The 11,420-nt window shown below is 38.5% G+C and overlaps 1 protein-coding gene across 1 annotated transcript; it reads right to left on the bottom strand.

The window, feature by feature from the left end:
- Window positions 1–1,859: 1,859 nt before the first annotated feature.
- Window positions 1,860–8,812, bottom strand: LOC127359822 (amphiphysin-like). Its single transcript, XM_051394005.1, has 6 exons — window positions 8,666–8,812; window positions 8,088–8,132; window positions 7,644–7,694; window positions 3,347–3,535; window positions 3,159–3,260; window positions 1,860–3,014 (listed from the first exon to the last, which is right to left on the bottom strand). The coding sequence occupies exons 4-6, from the start codon at window positions 3,527–3,529 to the stop codon at window positions 2,910–2,912; spliced, it is 390 nt and encodes a 129-aa protein (XP_051249965.1). The 5' UTR covers window positions 3,530–3,535; window positions 7,644–7,694; window positions 8,088–8,132; window positions 8,666–8,812; the 3' UTR covers window positions 1,860–2,909.
- Between the last annotated feature and the right edge of the window lie 2,608 nt (window positions 8,813–11,420).

Here is an 11,420-nt window from a genome sequence, read left to right as displayed (position 1 = left end):
TCGACCAGTTGGGGTGAGAGAGAGAGAGAGAGAGAGAGAGAGAGAGAGAGGCAGAGAGAGAGAGAGAGCGAGAGACAGACAGACAGACAGACAGGTGCACAGCAACAACAGTATTGGCAATGGCAGTCAAGCAGGACCATGGCAGGAGGCTCCACCAGGATCCATGAGAACCTGCGAGACGAGAAAGCACAAGAACTCCGGGGAAGAAGTGAAGTTAGTAACATGCATTAATGGGACATGAATGAGTGCACAAAGAGAGAGGAAGGGAGGAGCTCAGTGCACCATGGGAAATCCCCCGATAGTCTAGGCCTATAGCAGCATAACTAAGGGATGGTTCAGGACTCACCTGATCCAGCCCTAACTATAAGCTTTATCAAAGAGGAATGTCTTAAGCCTACTCTTGAATGTGGTGAGGGTGTCTGCCTCCCGAACCACAACTGGAAGCTGGTTCCACAAGAGAGGAACTTGGTAACTGAAGGCTCTGGCTCCTGTTCTACTTTTAGAGACTATAGGAACCACAAGTAGCCCAGCATTCAGAGAACGTAGTGTTCTAGAGGGGTAATAGGGTACTATGAGCTCTTTAAGATATGAAGGGGCCTGACCATGAAGAGCTTTATAGGTGAGGAGGAGGATTTTAAATTCAATTCTACATTTTACAGGGAGCAAATGCAGAGAAGCTAGTACAGGAGAGATGTGATCTCTTTTTCTAGTTCCTGTCAGTACTCGTGCTGCAGCGTTCTGAATTAATTGGAGCGTTTTAATGGACTTATTGGGGGAACCTGATAATAAAGAGTTGCAGTAATCCAGCCTTTAAGTAACAAATGCATGGATTAGTTTTTCTGCATCTGTCTGTGATAGTATGTGTCTTACGTAAATGAAAGAAGGCAGTCCTAGAGGTCTGCTTTATGTGGGAGTTAAATGACAAATCCTGATCAAAGATAACTCCAAGATTCCTGACGGTGGTGCTAGAGGCCAAGTTAATGCCATCTAGAGTAACTATATCTTTAGACAGTGAGACTCTAAGGTTTTTGGGGCCAAGAACAAGAATTTTGTTTTTTTCTGAGTTTAACATCAGAAATTGCAGGTCATCCAGGATTTTATGTCCTTAAGACATGTTTGTAATTTAGATAATTGATTAATTTCATCGGGCTTGATTGATAGATATAACTGCGTATCATCTGCATAACAGTGAAAGTTAATGGAGTGATTCCTAATAATGTTGCCTAAAGGGAGCATATATAAAGTAAATAGTATTGGTCCAAGTACAGAACCTTGTGGAACTCCATGACTAACTGTAGTATTTATTGAAGATTCATCGTTAACATGTACAAACTGCGAGCGATCTGATAAATATGACTTAAACCAGCTTAGTGCAGTTCCTTTAATGCCAATTTGATGCTCAAGTCTCTGTAAAAGAATATTATGGTCAATGGTGTCAAATGCAGCACTAAAATCTAATAATACAAGTACAGAGACAAGTCCATTGTCAGAAGCAATCAGAAGGTCATTATTAACTTTAACCAGAGCTTTCTCTGTGCTGTGATGAACTCTAAATCCTGATTGAAAATCCTCAAATAAACTATTGTTATGTAGAAAGTCACACAACTCTTTGGCGACTACTTTCTCCAGAATCTAAGGGAGGAAGGGGAGGTTAGAAATCGGTCTATAGTTGGCCCCTGGGTCAAGAGTGGGCTTTTTTAAGAAGGGGTTTAATTACAGCTACTTTAATTACTTGTTATGTAATTGTGTTTTTGTTTGTTTGTTGCAGTTCCCCTATCCTAATTTCTAAAGTGATCTAGGGCTCTGGCTTGGTTGTGAATACAAAACCTGCACTATTGCAGCCACAAAACCTTGACAAATTATACCTTATGAACTCTTATTTATTGATCTTGACATAAATGTTTATGGTATATACATCACAAAAAGGTCTACATTGAGGTTGAACTTCACTATCAAAGAAAGTGACATCACACTATTTGAACTACAGAACTGCTGGAATGCGGAGACCTGAAATAAACCAACACAGATTGCATATTGCCTTTGTTAATACCTTCCCTGTGATTGATAAATAAATAGCTGATGAGATGAAACTGTCTTCTGATTAGCTCCGTTTCTTGAAAATATACTTTTCTTAAGACATGTGACTTATACAACTATACAATGATCTTTTCAATAGAGGGCAGATTCTTTATTTTTTGCATCTTAGAATACTTTGTCATGCTGATGTGCACTAGTTTGTTTACCAGTGCTCAGATAATAAATGTCAGTAGTCATTTGGCAAAAACACAGCAACACTCATTGAAGAGTTGATTCATCACTACATCTGCCAAAAAATAGATCACCACACACGTAACCATGGTATTACAGAAATACACTAACAGTGATTCAAGGGTAACAGTCTGAAAGAACCAACAAAATCAAGAGTTTCATGATACACTCAAAAACATTTAAATAAGTCACAGCACTACATATTCTGGTATATTCCACAGTAGAGCAATGAAATCAGTACAACACACTCAGTGTAAAGAGGGTACCGTTTGTCTTTTTTTTTTTTCTTCGGAAAACTTTTTTCTCCCTTTTGTATGTGTGAACATGTAGAGATTGCAACATTCCCAATAAATCACACATCTTTTTTTTCTTTCAACACAAAAAACACATCTCACTTCCAGAGAAGGGTAGACCTTACTATCACATCATGCTTATTAATTTTCAGTTATGCTGGGAATAGTACTAGATTTTTATCACCATGAGTTTTAGTTTCATCTATCAGAGGAAGCCTTGAGTTGTCCAGCAGACAGCTGCAGCAGGTTATACGGTGTTTTAAAAGGTTAGCTACATGCTGACTGGACAGCTTGGACACTGAAGTCTTGAACATCTCCTCATTTTTTTCCACCAGCTGAAGACCTTTCTTACTCCAAACGCTGGGTAAAGTTTTCTGGGAAAAGTCCTTTTTGTGCACCCGCTCCACGTGTTAACCAATCACTTTCTTTGATCCCTGTGAGCCAACCAGCATCCTATAAAAACAACCACATTCACATCACTGCCACATTCACATCACTGCCAGCCTCAATTAAAGTTCAGATTATGCTTATTCCTGTCTTCCAGGTTACTGCTGTCCTCTAATTACTGGACTTTAAAGTGTGATCAGTTGTTCTCACCTGATCCTCTACTGAAGCAGTGGGAACCACCAACACCACATCACCGCTCTTCAATTCAAGCTCATCTGAATTTGCAGCCTCAAAGTCATGCATCGTCTCCACCTGCAGGCAGAAAAACAGCACCACCAACAATGTGAGCATGTTAACTATTTATGTAAAAGCAATAGTGCATTATTTTAGTTTGCCACCTTGTAGAGAAAGTCATCAGGGAGCCCAGACGCTCCACCAGATGGACTCATGTGTTTGATGGTCTGGTTCTCAGCTGTCACTCCGTTGTCACTGATGGTGGTGGGAGAGATTATGTCAGCATCACGGTCATCATCACCTTCGTTACTGGAGGCAGGCTCAATCACCACAGAAGGGATTGGCATCTTTTCCTGCATAGGACAAAACATAACTTACTACTAATAATACATTTATTTTATGTAACGCTTTAAAAGCTACTTCACATGGTATTACAGAAACAGCAAAGGCATTCTCAGTTACTTAATGAAACTTACTTGTTTTGAATGAATTCTCATAGAACAATTTTGTGGATTACATTTAAGAGTTATATACAAACAAAGAAAAGATCATGGCAATATTGAGTAGGGATATGATAAATAAGTGCTACAACTGTAAATAGCCTAAATGAATCCACCCCCCAGTCATATTAATACTCACATTCCTCGAGGCACAGGCCGAGGAGGTGGAGTAGCAGCTATATATGATTCGAGCGTTTTAATGGACCCTAAACCTAAACTAAATTATAATTCATTTGAAAGCCTTGTTCTTAGTCTTTCTCACCCAAACTGGAAAACACTGCAGCCAGTTCTATTTGTTATAGTGTACCGCGCTCCTGGACCGTACTCTGATTTTATATCTGAATTTTCAGAGTTTCTATCAAGCTTAGTCCTTAAATCAGATAAAGTAATTATTGTAGGTGATTTTAATATTCATGTGGATGTTGACAATGACAGCCTTAGTAATGCATTTATATCATTAATAGACTCAATTGGCTTCTGTCAGAGTGTAAATAAACCAACTCATTGTTTTAATCACACTCTTGACCTTGTTTTTATCATATGGCATTGATATTGAACATTTAATAGTGTTCCCACATAATCCTTTCCTATCTGACCATTATTTAATAACTTTTGAATTCATACTATTAGATTATAAGCCATTAGGCAAAACTTCCTACAGCAGATGTCTATCTGACAGTGCTGTAGCTAAATTTAAGGAGGAGATTCCTTCAGTGTTTAATTCAATGCCATGTCTGAATTTAACAGAGTCCTATAACAACTTTAGTCCCTCTGAAATTGATAATCTTGTCGATAGTGCTACAGGCTCACTACGATCAACATTAGACTCTATCGCTCCTATAAAAAGGAAATTATTAAAACATAGGAGACTAGCACCTTGGTATAACCACCAAACCCGCCAGTTAAAGCAAATAGCTAGGAAATCTGAAAGGAAATGGCGCTCTTCCAAATTATCAGAATATCGCTCAAATTGGCAAGATGATCTTAAGATTTATAGAAAGGCCCTCCGTAATGCCAGAGGAGCCTATTACTCAGCACTAATAGAAGAAAATAAGAACAACCCTAGGTTCCTCTTCAGCACTGTAGCCAGGCTGACAGAGAGTCACAGCTCTATCGAGCCACATATCCCCATAAACTTAAGTAGCAATGACTTCATGAGCTTCTTCTATAATAAAATTATTACTATTAGAGAAAAAATTAATCACCAACTGCCATCAACAGTTATCAGTGGCTCTCCAAGTTCAGGGACTTCTGTCAATGTAAACTTAGATGTATATTTAGACTGTTTTTCTGCTATCGATCTTCATCAGTTAACTTCAATCATTTCTTCATCGAAGCCATCAACCTGTCTGTTAGACCCGATCCCAACTAGGCTGCTTAAAGAAGTTGTTCCCTTAATTGGCACTTCTTTACTGGATATGATTAATCTTTCTTTATTATCAGGATATGTACCACAGTCCTTTAAAGTAGCTGTAATTAAACCCCTTCTTAAAAAGTCTACTCTTGACCCAGGGGTTTTAGCCAACTATAGACCGATTTCTAACCTCCCGTTCCTCTCTAAGATTCTGGAGAAAGTAGTCGCCAAAGAGTTGTGTGACTTTCTACATAACAATAGTTTATTTGAGGATTTTCAGTCAGGATTTAGAGTTCATCATAGCACAGAGACAGCTCTGGTTAAAGTTAATAATGACCTTCTGACTGCTTCTGACAATGGACTTGTCTCTGTACTTGTATTATTAGATCTTAGTGCTGCATTTGACACCATTGACCATGATATTCTTTTACAGAGACTTGAGCATCAAATTGGCATTAAAGGAACTGCCCTAACCTGGTTTAAGTCATACTTATCAGATCGTACTCAGTTTGTACATGTTAACGATGAATCCTCCATAAATACTAAAGTTAGTCATGGAGTTCCACAAGGTTCTGTACTTGGACCAATACTATTTACTTTATATATGCTCCCTTTAGGCAACATTATTAGGAATCACTCCATTAACTTTCACTGTTATGCAGATGATACGCAGTTATATCTATCAATCAAACCCAATGAAATTAATCAATTATCTAAATTACAAACATGTCTTAAGGACATAAAATCCTGGATGACCTGCAATTTTCTGATGTTAAACTCAGAAAAAACCGAAATTCTTGTTCTTGGCCCCAAAACCTTAGAGACTCATTGTCTAAAGATATAGTCACTCTAGATGGCATTAACTTGGCCTCTAGCACCACTGTCAGGAATCTTGGAGTTATCTTTGATCAGGATTTGTCATTTAACTCCCACATAAAGCAGACCTCTAGGACTGCCTTCTTTCATTTACGTAATATTAGAAAAATTAGACACATACTATCACAGACAGATGCAGAAAAACTAATCCATGCATTTGTTACTTCAAGGCTGGATTACTGCAACTCTTTATTATCAGGTTGCCCCAATAAGTCCATTAAAACGCTCCAATTAATTCAGAACGCTGCAGCACGAGTACTGACAGGAACTAGAAAAAGAGATCACATCTCTCCTGTACTAGCTACTCTGCATTGGCTCCCTATAAAATGTAGAATTGAATTTAAAATACTCCTCCTCACCTATAAAGCTCTTCATGGTCAGGCCCCTTCATATCTTAAAGAGCTCATAGTACCCTATTACCCCCACTAGAACACTACGTTCTCTGAATGCTGGGCTACTTGTGGTTCCTATAGTCTCTAAAAGTAGAACAGGAGCCAGAGCCTTCAGTTACCAAGCTCCTCTCCTGTGGAACCAGCTTCCAGTTGTGGTTCGGGAGGCAGACACCCTCACCACTTTCAAGAGTAGGCTTAAGACATTCCTCTTTGATAAAGCTTATAGTTAGGGCTGGATCAGGTGAGTCCTGAACCATCCCTTAGTTATGCTGCTATAGGCCTAGACTATCGGGGGATTTCCCATGGTGCACTGAGCTACTCTCTTCCTCTCTCTTTCTGCACTCATTCATGTCCCTTTAATGCATGTTACTAACTCCACTTCTTCCCCGGAGTTCTTGTGCTTTCTCGTCTCGCAGGTTCTCATGGATCCTGGTGGAGCCTCCCTGCCATGGTCCTGCTTGACTGCCATTGCCAATACTGTTGTTGCTGTGCACCTGTCTGTCTGTCTGTCGCTCTCTCTCTCTCTCTCTCTCTCTCTCTCTCTCTCTCTCTCACCCCAACTGGTCGAGACAGACGACCACCCACCTAGAGCCGGAGGATCTGTCCTAGGTTTCTGCCTTTTAACAGGCAGTTTTTCCTTGCCCTTGTCGCCAAGTGCTTGCTCATGGTGGTACTGTTGGGTCTCTGTAATTAATGTTAAAGAGTTCGGTCTAGACCTGCTCTATTTGAAAAGTGTCCTGAGATAACTTCTGTTATGAATTGGCGCTATACAAATAAAATTGAATTGAATTGAATTGAAAATTGAATTAAATATGCAAACAAGACTTAATTCTCAAAATACATTTTTAATAAGATATATGATTATTCATGCAGCACTCTATGTGTACATGCACAGAAAATTTTTAAAATACCACAGAAAAAAGTAAACTAGTGCAAAATAATAACATAATATTATTGTTAGATTATTTTATTATAAAAATAAAATACATTAAAATAACTGCGAATAAAGATTGTCTTTAACAACTTACAATAAGAAACAAGTACAACAAAATGTGACCAAAGAACAAAGAGATCAGGGGGTACTGAAGAAAATCCCAAACAGCTTTCAAACCATTCAGGGACCTCAGTGTTCACATTTGCTGATGACTTTTCTGTATTAAGTATAACTGAAATAGTCTTTATCTCTGGTACATATTGTATCTTTTGTGTTATCTGCCTAACCAGTTGATGTGCTGATGAATTTTATGTTTCTGTTTTACTGCTGCACAACCAATAGCCGTTTAGGGAAAAATTTTCAAGTTTATGTTCAAGTTTAGTAAAATAATTTAATGATAGTTACCGATGGAGCTGCTTCACCTGGAGATGTTGTAGCTTCGTCAGCAGGAGCAATCTGTGCGTAAACAGAAATTATCATTCATTAAACAAAGTTACAGTAGCTGTTGACAGATAAAACATCAGTAAGTGGTGTGTGTTTGGGTCAGAATTAAGTATAATTATTATTATTATAAGTATAATTTTTTTTATGTATACAATTTGACAAAAGATTCTAGTGTAAGATCTTTATCTCCCAAAGTGAACACACTTGGTAATTAAGAGTCAGTTGGAGTTCAGTGTTCAGTGTTGTGTTGGAGTGATATCCAGGATTTTTTTGTTGACATTTTCATCAAGGACTTATCTTCAGTTGACATTATCCTGTCCAGCCCAGCCATCTGAATACAACTACTCACACTTATCAAGTTAAGTTTTTATTTATGTAGCAATCAAAACTTGTGGCGGTACATACCTCACCAACCTCTTCCTTCTCAGAGATTGGAGATCCAACAGTTGACTTTGGAGATAAAATCAAATTTGATCATGTTATTACTTAAATAATTGTTTAAATGAAGTCTGATCACTCACCTCTACTTAACTCAAACTGTAATGAAATTAATTCAGAATTTAAATGTTAGATTTAACGTAAAGTGCTGATGATTTACAGTTTAAGCCAGAGATATATTTTTCTATTTAACCACACCGCATCAATTCCCTTAAGAAATGCACAACCAACAGACACAGTATACGTGAGGCAGCCATCATGCCTACAAACGTGTTAAAACAAGTGCATTATATCTCCAGCATTAATAATGAGGAAGATCACAAGATGATGCTGATTATAGTGATGATGATAATGATGATTCTGTTGATGACAATGATGATTATGTTGATGATGATGATGATGATGATAATGATGACAATGATGGTGATAGTGTTGATAGTAATAATGATGATAGTGTTAATGACGATGATAGTGATGATGAAGGTGATGATCAGGTGTTCACAGATGGCAGCAGTGTCATTAGTGAGATCAGCTTGTCCACTCACAGCAGGCTTCTCCTCCTTTGGGCTGCCAGAACTTTCTGCTGTATCTTCCTCACCACCAGGGACAGCTGCAGGTTCCTCCACCTCTTCTTCAGCAGGAGGAGCTGCTGGTTCCTCGTCAGCAGGAGGAGCTACTGGTTCCTCGTCAGCAGGAGGGAGCTACTGGTTCCTCGTCAGCAGGAGGAGCTACTGGTTCCCTCGTCAGCAGGAGGAGCTACTGGTTCATCACCAGCGGTGAGAGCTGGAGGTTCCTCACCAGGAGGGGGAGCTGGAGCTTCCTCACCAGCAGGTGGAGATGGAGTTATGTCTTGTTCCTCAGCAGCTTGTGTCTCTGAGGCTTCAGGAGCTTCAGTTGATTCAGTGTTAACTTGATTCTTTTGCAAAGAAAGATGGTGGTCAACCCTGAAACTATTTAAATGTGGCACTTTGGCTTTTTTGCATAACACTCAAAATAAAAGGCTCTAAAAAAACAAGTGCCTAAATGGAGGGTTTGGGTAACACTTTATAATGAGTTCACACTATTAGGAATTAGTTAAGCATGAATAAATAATGAAATCATCATTGATAACGTATGAATACACATTAGTATGTAGTTTATAAACACAGTTAAAAATGTTTTATTCATCATTTATAAGCTTACATTTGTTATGGATTAGTAAATACTGAATTCATCATTTATAAAGCATTTTCTGCTGTAAATAGTTATTACTATGTGGTTTATAATCAGTTATAAATGTTTTACTCTTCATTGTACTGTACATTTCTGCATGCACTTGCACATCCACTATTCAGACATGTATTAATGATTAGTGACTGTGTTAGCAGATGTTCTATAAAAACTCACAATAAATTCATTTTCTAATGATGACCTATAAACAGTTATTAATGCAGGAATTCATGAATTGAGGCAGTTACAAAGCACTTACTACTCGTTAATTAAGTATTTTGCGCGAGCTCATCTAAAGTGAGCACTATCTATGGCTTATTAAGCATTTACAAATGAGATATAAAGGCTGACAATGCCTCGAGACTCACAAAATGTTCAGTTATCTTAACAGACGAAGGAGAGACACAACACAATGGGATATAGAACATATTGTATTGATATTTACTGCAACTTCCCAACATATTGTATGAAGACGAACAAGGGTGGTTTATGAAGACATGCTGTTGTTGTGATCTTATCTGTTTGGGACGTGTACGTTGAGCTTGCAATCCCGCTCTCAGCACGTCATCAATGTGATGACGGTGGGAGGCGGGATGTTACGTCATATTTACGTTAACTCTCAGAAGTTTCTGACATTGCAGCCAAGGGGAGCATGGAGAAGCACATTGGAGTCGGCTCTGCGGCCGTCAGCGGCACTAGTGGTGAGTATGTGTCTTTGTTTGGTTGCACACATTATGGTTGAAAGCTAACGTTAACTTGTCAGCAGTTGCAGGTGTTTGCCCTCGCTCCCCGACTAACGTTACTAACATTACCGACCCGCCCGCGGTGGCTAAGCCAACCTAGTCTAGTCTTGTCTAGCTGGGCGAGGTGAGTGCCTAGCAGCGGCAGCCTTAGTCGGGGAGCGAGGGGCAAACACCTGCAGCTGCTGACAAGCTAACGTTAGCTTTCAACCATAATGTGTGCTACCAAACAAAGACACATACTCACCACTAGTGCCGCTGACGGCCGCCAACTCCAATGTGCTTCTCCATGCTCCCCTTGGCTGCACTGTCAGAAACTTCTGAGAGTTAACGTAAATATGACGTAACATCCCGCCTCCCACCGTCATCACGTTGATGACGTGCTGAGAGCGGGATTGCAAGCTCAACATACATGTCCCAAACAGATAAGATCACAACAACAGCATGTCTTCATAAACCACCCTTGTTCGTCTTCATACAATATGTTGGGAAGTTGCAGTAAATATCAATACAATATGTTCTATATCCCTTTGTGTTGTGTCTCTCCTTCGTCTGTTAAGATAACTGAACATTTTGTGAGTCTCGAGGCATTGCCAGCCTTTATATCTCATTTGTAAATGCTTAATAAGCCATAGATAGTGCTCACTTTAGATCAGCTCACGCAAAATACTTAATTAACGGGTAGTACGTGCTTTGTAACTGCCTCAATTCATGAATTCTTGCATTAATAACTGTTTATAGGCCATCATTAGAAAATGAATTTGTTCTGAGTTTTTATAGAACATCTGCTAACACAATCACTAATCATTAATACATGTCTGAATAGTGGATGTGCAAGTGCATGCAGAAATGTACAGTACAATGAAGAGTAAAACATTTATAACTGTGATTATAAACCACATAGTAATGACTATTTACAGCAGAAACATGCTTTATAAATGATGAATTCAGTATTTACTAATCCATAACTAATGTTCTTATAAATGATGAATAAAACATTTTTAACTGTGTTTATAAACTACATACTAATGTGTATTCATGCGTTATAAATTATTTCATTATTTATTCATGCTTAACTAATGCTTAATAGTGTGTACTCATTATAAAGTGTTACCACAAACATTTCTGAGCAATGTCAGATATAACCTGCCAGGCAACACAAGATAAATAATGTGGAAAAACAAATGACAGCAAAGTCTAAAAGAGCTGATATCAGAAGTACATTGATATTTAAAAACTATGCAAACAACAAATATAAATGTATTAAATTTCAACCAGCCTTAAATGGTTACAGTCACAGTCAGAGGGAAACTGAATATATTTTGAGGTAAAAACTCTAGATCAAATATAA

The sequence above is a fragment of the Dicentrarchus labrax genome, unplaced genomic scaffold, assembly GCF_905237075.1.
Source record: "Dicentrarchus labrax unplaced genomic scaffold, dlabrax2021, whole genome shotgun sequence".
In the NCBI taxonomy this organism is placed as follows: Eukaryota; Metazoa; Chordata; class Actinopteri; family Moronidae; genus Dicentrarchus; species Dicentrarchus labrax.
This window is presented reverse-complemented; position numbering and strand designations above follow the sequence as displayed.